Source organism: Rhinopithecus bieti, unplaced genomic scaffold (genome assembly GCF_001698545.2).
Source record: "Rhinopithecus bieti isolate Rb0 unplaced genomic scaffold, ASM169854v2 scaffold_2350, whole genome shotgun sequence".
NCBI classification, from domain to species: Eukaryota; Metazoa; Chordata; class Mammalia; order Primates; family Cercopithecidae; genus Rhinopithecus; species Rhinopithecus bieti.
The window spans coordinates 2,457,781-2,474,324 of record NW_016803902.1 but is presented as its reverse complement, the minus strand read 5'-3'; the positions used below and the strand labels follow the sequence as shown (position 1 = coordinate 2,474,324).

The window sequence follows — 16,544 nt, the reverse complement described above, 5'->3', positions numbered from 1 at the left end:
ACTATAACCCCAGATGTAGGACAACTATTCCAGGAATCTAAAAACCCTCAGTTGTCCACTTCTCATTAAATATTTCCTGAGTGCATAATATACCAAGATCATCAGGCTCTTATAAAAGCACACACTGGGATTCCCTGGGGGAGGAAGTCTAACCCTTTTTGCCCAAGCATCCCAGAGGACCACTCCCCCCAGGGCGGGTTACAAATAAAATTAGAAGCCCACCGTGGCATCTGTGAGTTTCTCCCACTTGGGTGTGATGAAGTACCAGATCCCAGCTCCAGCTCCAGGCAGGGTGACTCCACGGATGAGGAGGATCACGAGCACAACATACGGGAACGTGGCCGTGAAGTACACCACCTAGAAAAGCCATGGGCAGAGAGGCTGGAAGGAGCAGCCCTGCAGAGTGCACCTGTGCAGAAGGAGCGTTGCTCCGGGAAGGAGTAGGGCTGCCACCCTGGCACAAGCGGGTGACAGAGAGCACATCAGGGTAGTTCTCCCCAAATGCAGACAGGGCTGGGGAAGCAGGGAAGGCACTGGGACCAAAGGTGAGTCAGAGAGAGCTAGAAATAAAGCCTCTTAGGAGAGACCTAAGGCTATGGGATGAGTCGGCCTACAGCCAGAAGGCTGGGGTAGATGTCACCCAGCCCAGCTGATGAGTACACAACTCCTTAGGGAACCACAGAGGAAAGGAGGGAGGGGGGCTCTGTGCCTCCCTCCTCCCCAGCTCCTACTCCACCCCCGGTAGAGCACCAAAATTCAACCATTAAAGATGAATCCTATTAGCTTAAGCTTTCCGTCCCTGCTTATACACATAAGTGGGGGCAGTCCCGTAAGGTGAAAAGAACGTGATCTTAGAATTAGACGCATTTAGGTTCAAATGAAATTGTACCTCTGGCACTGAGTAGCTCTGTGACCTTAGGCAATGTATTATGCTCTCTGAATCTTAGTTTCTGAATCTGTAAATCAGGGATAATAGCGCCCTTCTTACAGACAATCGTGAGGATTCAATGAGCTAATGCATGAATAGGACTTAGCATGGTGCCTGATTTATAACAGCAGGTTATTAAATGGCATTAAGTTCAACAAATATTTATTGAGGGCCTCCTATGAGCTGGCCATTGTGCCAGGCATCAGCTGCACAAAGGTGAAGGGGCTCCTAACCCAGAAAACACAAAGACAATGTCTGAATAATGAGCTAGAGAATTACACACAGGGCACTATGGAAGTTCAGGGAAGGGCATTGTGCTCAACCTAGGAGTCTACTAAGAGGTTCATGGAGATGACACTGAGCTGGACAAGTGCAGCTTAGAGGAGGAGAGGCAAGGTGGGAAGGTGAAGGAGGCACATGGGCAAGGCAGGTGTGTGAGGCAAAGCCCTACTCACTATCAGCACAGCATAAACTTGAGGCTAAGAGTGGGGGGGTGGAGGACTAGAGACATTGGAGGAGATCATGTCATAGGAGGTCCTGAATGCCAACCAAAGGGTACTACTCCTGGATGCTGGAAGAGAGGGAGGGACCAGCATCAACAAACATTTGGGAGGCTGGGCGCAGTGGCTTATGCCTATAATCCCAACACTTTGGGAGGCCAAGGCGGGTGGATCACCTGAGGTCAGGAGTTCAAGACCAGCCTGGCCAACATGGCAAAACCCCATCTCTACTAAAATACAAAATTAGCCAGGCGTGGTGGCAGGTGCCTGTAATTCCAGCTACTCAGGAGGCTGAGGCAGGAGAATTGCTTGAACCTAGGAGGCGGAGTTTGCAGTAAGCAGAGACCACACCATTGCACTCCAGACTGGGTGACAAGAGCAAAACTCCATGTCAAAAAAAGAAAAAAGAAAAGAAAAGGAAAAGAGAAACATTTGAGAGGTAACATTAGCAGAACTTGGGGGTTAGTTGAACATGGTAGGTGGGGGGACCTTTCCTTCCATACCTGTCCATCAAACCTCAAGGTGAGGGCTTGGGACCAGGATTTGGCAGAAGTGGAAGGAACAGTGTGAGAGCTCAGCCTCTGCAGTCCCACGAGCCTGGGTCCAAATCCTGACTCCAGCACTTACGAACTGGGTCACCTTGTGGTGCAACTTAACCTCTCTGAGTCTCTGACCCTCAGTGCCCACACCTGCAAAGTGGCAGCAACAGTAGATTCTTCACGGGGCTGTTGGAAGAGTACAGTGTTGCAATACACACCAAGTGGAACCGGCCCAGGGCACTGGAAACAAAAGTACCATTTCACAGTCTGGCCTAGGACTCACCAGTCCTCAACTTAATAGCATTGACAATGCTCAGCTTACAGGTAGGCTACAGTCCAAAAAGTGCATTAAAAGACACTTAAGGCCAGGCGCGGTGGCTCACACCTGTAATCCCAGCACTTTGAGAGGCCAAGGCAGGCAGATCACAAGGTCAGGAGATCGAGACCATCCTGGCTAACATGGTGAAACCCTATCTCTACAAAAAAAAAAAAAAAAAAAAAAAAAAATTAGCCAGACATGGTGGCGGGCGCCTATAGTCCCAGCTACTCGGGAGGCTGAGGCAGGAGAATGGCATGAACCTGGGAGGTGGAGCTTGCAGTGAGCCGAGATCGTGCCACTGCACTCCAGCCTGGGTGACAGAACGAGACACTGTCTCAAAAAAAAAAAAAAAAAGACACTTGAGAGGCTGAGGTTAAGCTTCCATCCAGGCCCACTCTGGGCTCTCTGATTCATGGGGTGATGGCTGTTGGTTCAGGGCCACCTCCATTCCCACCTGCAGTCCTCTCTCTGAGGGCAACTGGAATACCTGCCCCATGAGAGGGACACAGGGCCCCCGCCACACGCTGCCTGCACAGACTTGAGTACCTGGTAGGGGCTCCAGAGTAAGTGGGATTTCAGGAGATGAGGACAGATTCAAGGACTCACAGGGGGAGATGAGTTGGGGAAGTTTAGAGCTGAGATGAAGAAATAACTCTTGGAGGCCGGGCGTGGTAATCGAGTAGTTTGGGAGGCCGAGGCAGGCAGCTCACTTGAGGTCAGGAGATAGAGACCAGCCTGGCCAACAGAGTGAAACCCCATCTCTATAAAAATACAAAAATACAAACATTAGCTGGGCCTGGTGGTACACGCCTGTAGTCCCAGCTACTCAGGAGGCTGAAGCAGGCAAATCACTTGAACTCAGGAGGCAGAGGCTGCAGTGAGCCAATATGACACCACTACACTCCAGCCTGAGTGACAGAGTGAGACTCTGTCTCAAAAAAAAAAAAAAAAAAAAAAAGATATAACTCTATAACTCTTGGGGTCACTCCACTTGTTCAAATGAACATACATACTTATATATTTAGAGCAACTCATATGTGCCAGGGACAGTTAAATGTTCAGGACCTATCAGTAAACAAAGCAAAGATTTCTGCCCTGAATAGCTTCTGTTCTAGCTGGGGAGATCATCAACCAACAATAATCGTGGTAAGTATTATTTGTGGTATATTAGAAGGTGATATGTGGATTGAAAAAATGAAAAATTAGAGCTGGGTAAGTGGGGTGGGGTGTGGGGAGGATGGTTGGGAAGGCTTCAGGGAGAAGTTGGTCAAGGAAGAAAGTCAGGGTGAGCCAACTGGATGTCTGGGAGAACATTTTAGATGAAGGGAACAGTTGGAATCATGGCCCTAAGAAGGGAGTGTGCCTGACTCCTAGGAACAGCAAAGAGGCCAGTGTGGCAAGAGATGGGGCACAGGTGGGAGAGATTGGCAAAGTGGGAGTAGGGAGGGGCAGACTAGGTGAGGCCAGGCAGAGCTCTTACTCTGTGGGCAACAGGACTATGGCAGGGACTCAGGCACAGGGGTTACAGGATCTAACCTTTCCACAGAATCGCCCAGTTGCTATGTAGCAAGAATACGGCAGGGATAACAGTAAGGAAGCCGCAGCAGCCAGCAGGCAAGGGACAAAGAATGGGGATAGCTCCAGCCAGGGTGTTGTCAATGGAGCTGGTGAGAAACAGTTGCCAGATACATTTTCAAGAGGAGCCACCAGACTTAATGGGGAGTGTGAAAGAAAGAGAAGAGTCAAAGTGACTCCCAAGTGTTTTGGCCTCAGCAACTGAAAGGGTGGAGTTGCCACGAACTGAAATGGGGAAGTTACTTCTGTCTCTAAACCCAATTACTCAAGGCCAAACTCCTTCTTCCTGGCTGCAGGTTCAGAGCTGCCAGGGATGGGCTGCCCTCCTTTTCTCTCTACTGCGACACCAGGGATACCTTTTCCCTGCCCCACAGAACAGCAGTCTCTCCTCCCTCCTTGTCTCAAAGAACTTGTAGTGCTAGGGATGGAAGGGAGGGGCAGCAGCCAGCTCCTCTCTATTTCTACCAAACCTGCTTCTCTCCTTCCCTCTCCTTGAAGTCTAAGGAGAAGTGAAGCCCTTCCACACGTGGATGTTAGGAAATCCAAGGGCATCTGACATCTCAGGGCTGGCCTCACAGCTGTCAGGTGGGGCTGGGAAGAGGAGATGCTACAAGGGCAGGCCCTGACCAGCCTGACTTTCCTGCCCCCAAAACAGCATGGGGATGGGATGCGAGACAACTAAGGAGTATCCTTTCCATCCCCTGACCACCTGGGGCTGGTGGGAAGTGAGGATGGAAGGAAGAGGTGAAGGAGAGGACATGACCTAGATGGCGGTGGCTTAAGGAGGAAATCTCCAAGGCTGGCATGAGTTTAAGATACAACTGTTCCCATTTCACTGTTGGAGGCTGTTTAGACACCATCATTCCTGTGTTCCCTCTGTGGCCAGGTATATTTGTCCCATTTTGCAGAGAAGTTAACTGAGGTTCAGGTTAAGCATCTCACAAAGGATTAAATATCTCGTTCAAAGTCTTCAGACAGGATTTAAGCCCAAAGCTTCCCTACTCCAAAGCCACTCTTTCCATGAACGCCATTCTATGGGCCACACAATCAGAAATGTGTATGGCAGGGCCAGGACTAGGGGGAGGCAAGTGAGACAGGAGGCACCTAGGGTGCAAAATTTACGGAGGAATTCACTGTCAGGTGCTGGCCCTGCACTTCGGGAACCTGAGAGTGAGTGCCTCTCAATTTTGCACTCTAGGCAATTGTTCACCTCACCCAGGTGATGCATTCATTTTTTAGATGGTGATCATGGTGAACTGAGAGGGCCAACGGTTTGGTTTACAAATCCTGGGAATGCCTCAAATGTGAGTCAGGTGGGCACGGAGGCTTTCTGCACAGCTAGTTCCTCTGTGTCAGGGGAGATTTAGAAGGCACCTGCTTCCACACTGTATTGTCAGAGGAATTAAACTTGAACAGTAATGAATTACACGTGGCAGGAATGACACTGACTCGCCCATCTGAGCCTGTTGGCCTGACACCTCCAGGCATGCTTCTCACCATAGGACCCCTGAACAGGTGGTAAAAGCCCACCAACCCGCATGAGCTAATTAGGTTAGCTTTGCTTCGCTGTCACAACTCTCAGGCAGAGGCGCCCCTGAGGGCAGGTGGGCTGCATTTGACCTTCAGGCTGTGTGCTGGTCGCCCGTGCCTCTGAAATTCTAGCTGCCGGAAAAGTCTCCAACAGTGAAATAGGAAGACCTGTCTCAGAGGAAGCAAACTGCTAGTCCTGTCTCCTAAGGCCCTAAACAAGAGGAACTGAGCTTATCTGGCTGCAAGAGGATGACATTTCTTTTGCATAAAAATGACAGTGTTCCTGGGATTTCGATCACAAAGGCGTTCATCATAAAGCAGCTTCAGCTGTGCATCCACCTTAGCGCCCAAATAATGCTCTGTGATTAATGTCTGCACAGCCCAGGGCAGGATAGTAAATTGTGATTCATTATTTCTGGTGGTATTCTTTATTTAAAATAGAAATTGATCATTGATCTCTGGTTGGAAACTTTTCTCAATGAAACAGAGAGATAAGTTGGCAGATCTAAAAGAAAAATATACCTGCTCAAAACTTCCTATTCCAGAAAGCCTATGAAATCTATCACCAAGAATTAAATTCTAAATCAGTGGAAAAAACTGGCTGCCATGCCATTCCAAAAGAACACAGACTAATAAGATTAAGAGAAAATAAGATAAAAAAAATCCTAGAGAATATTTTAACTCTTGATTTTGCAAATGAAGACAATGAAGCTGTAATATATCCTGTGACCTGCCCAAAGTCACACAGCAACACAGCAGAGACTGGGTAGAAATGCAGGTTCTGATTCACTGTGAGGGGATTTTTTCCCCACTATATGAAAATGATGGCTCCAGAATTCCTCATTTACTATCTATTCTTAATAACCCCTTCTTGGGAGAGAATGTCTTGTATTAGAAAAAGTCTAGGCCGGCTGGGCGCGATGACTCACGCCTGTAATCCCAGCACCTTGGGAGGCTAAGGCAGGGGGATCACCTGAGATCAGGAGGTCAAGACCAGCCTGGCCAATATGGTGCAATCCTGTCTCTACTAAAAATACAAAAAAGTTAGCCGGTCATGGTCGTGGGCACCTGTAGTCCCAGCTACTCGCGAGTCTGAGGCCGGACAATCACTTGAACCCCGGAGGCGGAGGTTGCAGTGAGCCAAGATGGCACCACTGCATTCCAGCCTGGGTGACAAAGCGAGACTCCATCTCAATAAAAATAAAAATAAAAAATGTCTTGGCTTCAAAGTCAGATAGACCTGGATTCAAATCCCACTACTGCCACTTAAAAACTCTGTGACTTCAGGCAATTTACTCTACCTTGACAAGCCTCAGTCTCTCTCTACAAAGTGAGAATCAATGTGCTTCTAATGCATGTGAAGCAGCCAGCACAGCGCCTGGCATACAGTGTTCAACAAAGCTCTCTTTCTCTTCCCATCTCCCCAACAAAGCCTCTGCTCTGGACATGTCGAAGTGGCACAATACCCAGTCAATACAGCAGCCATTCAGAATAATAAACATGAAAAGAGATCATGTTAATTAATAACTGACCATACACCAGGTAGTAACATGCATATCTCACTTAATCGTTATAGCAATCCTAAGTATTATGCACTATTTCCCCAATTTACAGAGAAGAAAATGGGTTTTGAAGGTTAAATAGCTTGTCCGGAGTCACACAACTAGAAAGTGATAGAGCCAGGATTTGAACTAAGATTGGTCTGACACTGGAGCCACAGGCCATTCTTCCTCACATCATTAAAAGGTGCTGTTCTCACCCTCCTCACCTATCACCTCTCCTCCCGCAGTCTCACCTTCCAGCCTATACTACTAGACACCTATCTGGCCACCTACATAAGTGACAGTCTTGCCCATGGGATTTTGATTGAGCAGACACTTGGCTAGTCTCACTGAGCAATCACTTGGCTGGGCCCTTTGGAGTTTATGGAAATCCCACCCAAGCTCAGCTCCAAGCTACAGAAGGTGGGGGGTCCAGTAAACCTCAGGCCAGGCTGGGTATTGTCATAAGGGTCAAGTTAACATTTCCCATCTCCCTATAACCTTAGAAAAACAATCAATCCAGTCTCGTGGTACTCACTCAAAGCCAGCAGCTTCCTCAGGGGTCACTGAGTCCCAGTTCTCATTTTACAGAAGGGGAAACTGAGGTCACAGAGTAAAAGTGCCCCCAAACCTCCAAGTCACCCAGCAAGTGTCCGACAGAATAATCTTAGAACTGGAGGGCCTTAGACATCACCCAGTCCAACTGCCCTCACCTTAAAAATGAGGAAACTGAGAACTTCTAAAACAGCTAGGAAAATGTGCTTTTCATTTATTGGCCAAAAAAAAAAAAAAAAGAAAGAAAGAAAAAGAAATTAAAGCTAAGAGCAAAATCAGAAGCTCAGCCACGTTTTACTGCCCAAGTAGAGATACCCCTACACAGCAAACACCATGAGCAGTCCCCAAGGACAAGGGCCCAGGTCTCCTCACTCCTGGGCTGGTTCTCTCTAGCTGGCCTGATTCTCCCCACACTCTGTGATTTTAGGCGTACCACCTGCCTCAGGTAACCCTGACAAACCTGCCAGAATCTACCACTCCAGTCACTGTGGAATTAGATGACATGAAAAGCAAGCACTAATAAGAGCTGTAATCAAAAAATGTCCACGTCCCCAGGGAGAAGACAGTTTGGTCTATGTGGCTAATAGGTGCCAGGACTGGGTGTCTAATGGGGGGTGCAAAGCATGCCCGGGGGTGAAAGATGGCACTGATTACCTTCCCGATGAGACCCGATCCTTCAGAAGTTGGTTGATTGTAACACAATCGCAGAAATCCTTGGCCTGGATAACAGACCAAATCTCAACGCCATAACCTATGGTCTCAGAATCCCCCATTACATCCTCATTCCTTGGGGCTTAAAGACATTTTTGTTTCATCCTAAAACATGCAAAGATCTCCTGGGGTAATTAAATATTATTGCACGGTATTGGAATAACTGGTTAACTCTTCAGTAGGTTTTTCTTTTCTTTTCTTTTCTTTTCTTTTCTTTTCTTTTCTTTTCTTTTCTTTTCTTTCTTTCGTGTGTGTGTGTGTGTGTGTGTGTGTGTGTGTCCGGCGGGACAGGATCTCACTCTGTTGCCCAGACTGAAGTGCAGTGACGCCATCTTGGCTCACCGCAGTCTCTGCCTCCTGGGTTCAAGTGATTCTCCTGCATCAGCCTCCCGAGTAGCTAGGATTACAGGTGCCCCCCATCGTGCTTGGCTAATTTTTGTATTTTTCATAGAGACAGGGTTTCACCATGATAGCCAGGGTGGTCTCGAACTCCAGACCTCAGATGATCTACCTGCCTCAGCCTCTCAAAGTGCTGGGATTACAGCCACTGCACCCAGCCTTCAGTAGGTTTTTCTAAGGCTGCAAGATGAAGAAATGTTACCATGAACCCTACAACAATGCCCACTGTGGTCTAAGGTTCCATGGGCTCCTCTCTTTCTGTGGCTTGGAACTGAGCTTGGGTGGGAGTTTCATCATCTCCAAAGGGCCCAGCCAAGCGATCACTAAGTGACCCTTACCAAGTAATTGCTCAGCCAAAATTCCACGGGCAGGACCATCTTCCTTTAGTGCTAGGGGCACATGGGGTAGAAGAGTGTCAAGCTTAGGGTTGAAAGAAAGGCAAGGAAGGCCACGAACATGGTGGCCAGGAGTGAGGAGAGGGAATCTACTACACAGTCTTGATCTTCAGGCAGCTTCTTGGCAGAAGCAATAACTAACTTGGCAGCCAGACCAGGAGGCAAAAGGCCAGCAGCACAAATTCTAGAGTTTAGGGGAAGTGACCGAATGATATCAGGGAGGTTCCTTCTGCTGAATGAGTGGCCACCCCTGAGAGGAAAGGAAGGAAATCCTAATCAGAGTACCCCCACCATCCCTTGGGAGCTCTGTATATATGTGTCTCATTTAACCCTTAAAACAGCCCTGCAAGAAAGGTGTTATTATCCCCATTTTGCAGATGAAAGTGACGTCACTTGCCCACTGCCCCTCAGCTGCCCCAGGGCAGAGTCAGAATCAGCATCCACAGCTCCTGACTCTCTTCCCAGTGCTCTGCCTCTCCCTAAAGCAACCACCCCTGGGCATCCCACAGCTTTCTCTTACTTAGATAAATCAAGTGCTTACTTTTCCTGAAGTCTTGATTCCTTTAGCCAAGGATGCATACACAATGACCCAAGCCAGGAAGAGGCAGAAAGCTAGTGGCCACCTGATCTCGCCAGGATATTCAATCCCTGCAGAAATCTTCAGCACAAAGTACCTGAGAATTGGAGGGAGGGATGGGGGAAGTGATAGAAAGGAGAGACGGAGGTGACAGGCAGCAGGCTTTAAGCCTCCAGTAGAGCCAGGAGCCTTGCACAAAACTCCAGCATCCTCCACCCGCCCCACCATTGCAGACTTAATCACATCAGGCTATGGGGAATTTGCTGGTCTGGGCTCTTGCCCACAGCCGTCTGCAGAGACTCCAGCTGGATTTACCCTCCTCTTGATTATGTGCTGGGAGGCCACTCATGGCCCTGGGCAGGCTTCAGGACAAGGCTGTCAGCTCCATTCTCACTAGCACATCCCCAGGAGGAGTGCAACAGAAACTCTGAACCGTCAAGGGTGATTTTTGTGTGTTTTCTGTATTGCTCTACTCTTTTATGAGAATTTATTCTGATAGTAGTTGTGTGGTTTTAAATTTTAAAAATTAGTACATAGTGGAAACTGCATATGCTGAATGACTAAAAATGTGGCCCTGGATTGTAGTTCAAGTTGTGTTGGGCATTTCCTGAGGCTGAGGTTGGCTTAATTATAAAAGCAGGGCTGCCTAGACCTTGCTCAAGCAAAACATTCTAAGAGAGATGAGCAGCTGCCGACAGAAGAGGCCACTGGTCAGCTGTAGCTGCTGCTGGCAACTTGTATAGAAAATGAAGACATCATGGCCTGCCTGGCCAAATGGCTAGCAGGGCAGCCTCACCCCTGAGGACAGGAGGCAGCTTCAGGGACAGTGCCTGATAACAGATTCAGACAATTCCTTCTACTCCACAACCATCTGGATATACATCCTCTGTGAAACGCTGTGTTTGTAGGTTGACATTTTTCTGTGACCTAAAGAACAGGCAAGCCAGCATCCAGGCTCGCAGGACTGTGGGAATGACGGCCCAGGACGTTCCGACCTGCCGAGGGAAATGTAGGCAGCAGCCCCACTCCTGGTCCAGCTGGCTAGCTTGAGAGGCTCTTTGGCAACACACAGCCATGTTTTTCATAACAGTGATGGCCAACTCTGTGCAGACAGAGCCTCTTTCAGGCCCAAACCCTGGCAGAACCTGGACTCAGAGTTGACTCGGGCAGACCAAGGCTGGAACTAAACTTGGTTCCAAGGCAAAACCCTGAGGACCATATTTCCCAAGTGAGGAAAAGGACCTTCCTCATGTCCCATCCCCAAAATAGATAAACCACATAGTCAACAATTCCACGACTTAGCTGTCTCAACTGCTCCACGCTTCAATTGTAGGACCTCAAACAAGTCCCAAGAAACTCCTGATGACATTTCTTCTTCGAAATAAAGACTGGCCCCAAAGGATTAGTAAAGGCCACCAAAAGCAGGCTTGCAAATCACTTTCTAGTACACCAGACTGCATGGATTAGGTGTACTGGCAAATGATTTGCAAACCTGCTTTTGGCAGTCTTTCAGATTTCATCATACTACCAGGTCAGACACAGTTGCTCAGTGCTCAGGGATAATTAAAGGCCCACCCCTAATACCATGGTAATTATGGTCAAAGGGGACTATTTAATCAATTAGGTAACTTTCCCTTTTGTTCTGCAAGGAACAACCATGTACACTCTGAGTCTACAGGGGAAAAAAAACAGGAATAGGAATTAATGACAACTGGGAGAAGAGTCTAGGTATCAGCAACCACTTATCATCTAAGTGAAAGCCACAAACTGGAAGCTCATTGATTAATGCATTTTATTTGATCCCCATGTTCTATTTGAATTATTTTGCTGCCATTTAAAATAGGAGAGATCACATAAAAATCCAGATTTTATTTCCATCTTTTATTGTAAAATAGAAGCTCTGGCAGCACTGCCCCACAATTTCACAAGGCAGTGATCAGAGGAGCTGAGCACCAGTGACCTCCTTTACCTGTGACAGGCAGCCTCTTTGGTTTGCCACAGTCCCCACCCCTCCCTATCATCTCACTTATTTTCACTTTACTCATTTATAATCCTGCCATGCCTGAGTGCATTTGAATTTACAACCTCTGAATTAAAGTTTAGCTAGAGAACACTTTTTACGTACCCTGTGATGAACTCTGTCTACATTTATCTCCCTTAAGATATAATTTCATGGCTGGGTGCAGTGGCTCACGCCTGTGATCCCAGCACTTTGGGAGGCCAAGGTGGGCAGATCACAAGGTCAGGAGATCGAGGCCATCCTGGCTAACACGGTGAAACCCCGTTTCTACTAAAAATACAAAAAATTAGCCAGGCACGTGCCTGCAGTCCCAGCTACTCAAGAGGCTGAGGCACGAGGATCACTTGAACCCAGAGGCGGAGGTTGCAGTAAGCCGAGATCGTGCCACTGCACTCCAGCCTGGGTGACAGAGCGAGACTTCATCTCAAAAAAAAAAAAAAAAAGAAAGAAAGAAAATAAAAAAATAATTCCATGAACTTCACTAAATCTTCCAGTGGTAGCTAAGGATCTTCAAGTATCCCTGAACCTCAGTCTCCAATGTCTAGCAAAACCAATATTGAAAAGTACAAAACTAAGGCAAAGCTCTGAAAAAAGGAAAAAAATGAATTTGTTCTTATTTAAACTAAAACTTTGAACATGACTTGTTTTCTTTTTGCCTCTCCTCCCTGAAGCCAAGTGCAGATGGAAGAAAAACTAATCTAGTTAACTGATAGTCCACTTAGATCACACTGGATCAAGGTTTTGAAATGGGCTTTTCATCAACATCATGAATTATAGCCACACTGATTCTGCTCCTACTGCCATCATTCATCCAGCTCTGCTTTCCAGGCTCACTAGACACAACAATCTGCTCTTGGAAGCCAAACCAGGGAAAAAACCTTCCTCTCTGATCTCATCCCTTGGGCCACCCACACCTCTGGTCTGCAAATTGAATATTTATTAATTCATTGGGTTTCTCTTCGAAGAAAGAGAAAAAGAAAGTAAAAAAAGAAAAAGAAAGTCATCTTACTTGAAATACTCTTCACTTCCACTGACAAATGTCTTATTGGCCTGGCTGGTGAAATTAACCATTGTCAAGTTGGGATAGGCAGTCATGCAGAAAGTTGAGTTCTTGATCTGTATTTTGGGATGGTCACTGATAACACAGGAATCTGTTTAGGAGAGGACAGAATAGAAACACAGTGAAATCTGTACGGAAAACAGAGATGCGTCTCTCTGCAGCAGTTTAAAAACAAATGCCAAAAACATTTGCCAAATATTGGAGAGTAACTTCAGGAAAGTATTAACTGGGCAAAGCCAGATATATTAATAAAAGAACCAAAGAATTATGTTTTCTCCATCAGAGCCCCCAGTCCCCACAACTGCACCTCGTATGGATGACAAAGGCATTTATATACAGAGCACTCTCTATGTGGTGGGCAAGCATTTTGCGTGCATTATCTCATTTAATCCTCACAAGTGCCTATGCAGGAGGTACTATAATCTTCCATTTTCAAGCCACACAGCTTATGAGGAAGAGAATCAGGATTTGAATCCAGATCCTTATGACTCTGCAGAAAATAAATAAATTGCTGAAACGAATTTAATTGGAAAATAAACAGACCTATTGAAGGGTACTGCTACAGAAGTCTTTCTAAGAAGTTCACCTTGGACCCACTGCCTGGCACCACATTCAGTAAGTACTCTAGGATACACATGCTGTGTACTTTCTACTCTCACGTGGGTAGGAAGAGGCAGCAACCACACCATCTACCGGGGAGCCTGGGACAGGACCTAACAGTGTGGTGCTCAACTAGGGATGAGTTTTCTCCCCAGGAAACATTTGGCAAGTCTGGAGACATTTTTAGTTGTCACACCTTGGGGACCTGGTGCTTACTGGTATCTAATAAGTAGAGGCCAGGGATGCTAATACTAAATATCCTACAGTGCACAGGACAGCCCCCCACAACAAAAAATTATTCAGTCCTTCAGTCAGGCGTGATGGCACACACCCATAGTCCTAAATACTTGGGAAGCTGAGGCAGGAGGATTGCTTGAGCCCAGAAATGCAACACTGCAGTGAGACATGATCATACCACTGCATTCCCAGCCTGGGTGATGAAGCAAGACCCTGTCTCTTAAAAAAAAAAAAAGAATTATTTAGTCCAAAACATCAGTAGTACCAAGATTGAGAAGGCCTGATCTAGGCAGGGATGGAGAAAGGAAATTAACCATGTGAGTCTTGGTATGTCAGGCTCTGTGTTGAACACTTTAATGATTATCTCATGAAATCCTCATAAAATCCAGGAGGTATATCTTATTATTGTCATTTTAAATAGGAAGACTCTGAAGTCTTTCTGACCATTTTACAATGCCTCTCTAACAGATTTTAAAATACAGATAAACTGACAAATACCTTAAATAAAGAATCCACCAGGACTAATCCCAAAGGACATTATTTTGCAAAGGAGCACGTAGTAACAATAACAACAACAACTTACACTCATATGGCAGTTACCACGTTTACAGCACTGTTTTAAGTACTTTACATGCATTGACTAATTTAAGCCTCACACCACCCCCTATGAGAAGGTACTGTTATTATCTCTATGTTACAGATAAGGAAAACTGGGGCACAGAGGGATGCAGTGGCTGGCCAAGGTCATACATCAAGCCAGGATGTAAACAAGGTTTCTCTTTGGAGTCAATGACTTAGGCACTCCAATGTGAACAGGGAGCAGGGATTATAAATTCAAACACCTACAGAAGGCAGGATGATGACTCAAATAAGGAAGGCATAAAATTGGAAAATAATAGAGAGAGGTGGGGACTGTGGCCAACCAGAGAGCACTCCAGCCAATCAGTGCCAAGCTTTTCCAGATGTTGTGGCAAAAGATGCAGAAAATCTATAAACTTACATGAAATCTCTCCATTTAAAAATACTGAATGTGTTAAAATTGTCTTTAAATACCATGAGCAACAATAACAAAAAGTGGCCAGGCAGGGTGGCTCACACCTATAATCCCAGCACTTTGGGAAGCCAAGGCAGGAGGATGGCTTGAGCCCAAGACTTCAAGACCAGCCTAGGCAACATAACGAGACCTCTATCTGTACAAAACATTTTAAAAATTAGCCAGGTGCAGTACTGCACATCTATAGTCTTAACTATCCAGGAGGCTGAGGGAGAAGGATTGCTTAAGCCCAGGAGTTCAAGGTTGCCGTGAGCTGTGATCGCACCACTGCACTCCAGCCTGGGCAACAGAATGAGACCCTTTCTCTAAAATAAATAAATAATTTTAAGAAGCAGGCTTGATTCCCAATTTATGCTGTCTGTGGAAGAGCAAAGTGGGCAAGAATGTGAGTTCAGGCGTTCCACTACTACAGAGAGCTTGAATGAGTTCCATTTATCCAAGCCTCCATTTTCTGGTCATTGTTGTTCAGGGTTGCAGTAAGGACTAAATGAAGAGAGATCACAAATGACAAATCTTCTCACGATGCCTGGCACACAGCTGGCACTCAATAAATTTTAGCCATAACTCAATCATCATTGTCATAGCTTTTTCTGGAGAGAGTATCTCTAGTCTTCAACATCATCTCCCACAAGGCCAATTGCCTGCCATAAATTGCCTACCACTTCCCATACACACTGCAGAGTTTCTTAGAATGTTGGGTAAAAAATGGGAACAATAATAAGAATCCTTTCCCTTTCAGCAGTTCTTTAGACCAAGGTTTCTCAATAGTTGGGCTAATGGCATTTGGGGTCGGATAAAGTAACCTCAATAGGTCCATTGCCCAATGGGCACAGTGAGTCAATACACCACCAAGACACTGCATTGCAGCACAGAAAGAGGTTTAATTAAGAGAAGAGGACTTTTTCTAAGTCACCCCAGAATTTCAAAGGACCAATACCCTGCAAGGGATAGCCTGGTCCCAGGAACAGAACACACTCATGTGCTGGTAACACAGAGAATGACAGATGGAGGGGCTACACAAAGAAAGACTGGGGATAGACACCTTGGTTTTTTTTTTTTTTCCACCAAAATAAACAAATAAAGCACTAGCTAAAAATGAGATAGGATCTCTCAGCCTGATCATATACTCACAGGAAACAAATAGAGTTTCCTGGGTTGCAGCAGAGAAAGAGGTTTAATCACAAGAGCCACTAAACAAGGAGATAAGAGGAAACCTCAAATCCATCTCCCCAAAGAGTTTGGGCCTAGGGTTTTGGAGTAGATTGAAGAGTGCCGGGTGAAGTCATGGAACAGAGAGATGAAGAAATGTATTCTCACACTGATTCAGTTCCTCTGTGGGAACCTTTTTTCATTTGTTTGTTTTTTGGTTTTTGAGACCGTTGTCACCCAGGCTGGAGTGCAGTGGCATGATGTCTGCTCACGGCAACGTCTACCTCCAAGGATCAAGTGATTCTCATGTCTCAGCCTCCACAGTAGCTGGGATTACAGGTGTGCGCCAACACTCCCAGCTAATTCTTGTGTTTTTAGTAGAGACAGGGTTTTGCCATGTTGCCGACTGGTCTCGAATTCCTGGCCTCAAGTGAAACATCCACTTTGGCTTCCCAAAGTGCTGGGATTACAGGCATGAACCACTGCTTAAAGCTGGTAGGAGTCTTTAAATTGGTTGGCATCAGCTGTTTTGCTGGAATTCAGGATCTGCTTAAGCAATTCTTAAACAAAAGCCTCATGATTCTAACCTCAGAAATCTTATCTATAGGAACAACGGGGATGCAAATGTATGTAGTGTTACTCAACTTTTGGTTTCAAGGAAGTGAGTCAAAGCACAGCCTGATTAATGCTAATTATAACAATACTTCTGTCTGGAATTCTTGTTAACCCTGCAAGGACAGCTTTAATAATTATTGGCTCTGGGACCGTCCTGTGCGTTGCAGGATATTTAGCAGAATCCCTGGCCTCCACCTACTAAATGCCAGGAGCCCATCCAGCTGCAACAACCAAGAATGT

General features: G+C 46.3%; 1 protein-coding gene across 2 annotated transcripts in view; it reads right to left on the bottom strand.

Moving 5' to 3' along the window:
• SLC6A5 (solute carrier family 6 member 5) overlaps positions 1-16,544 on the bottom strand; it is a 54,642-nt gene that overhangs the window by 26,476 nt on the left and 11,622 nt on the right. For both annotated transcript variants that reach the window (XM_017858395.1, XM_017858403.1), the window contains 3 exons: positions 12,599-12,740; positions 9,534-9,666; positions 223-357 (listed from right to left, as the gene is read on the bottom strand). In XM_017858395.1, coding sequence (XP_017713884.1) covers positions 223-357; positions 9,534-9,666; positions 12,599-12,740 — 410 coding nt within the window. The remainder of the gene's footprint in view (positions 1-222; positions 358-9,533; positions 9,667-12,598; positions 12,741-16,544) is intronic.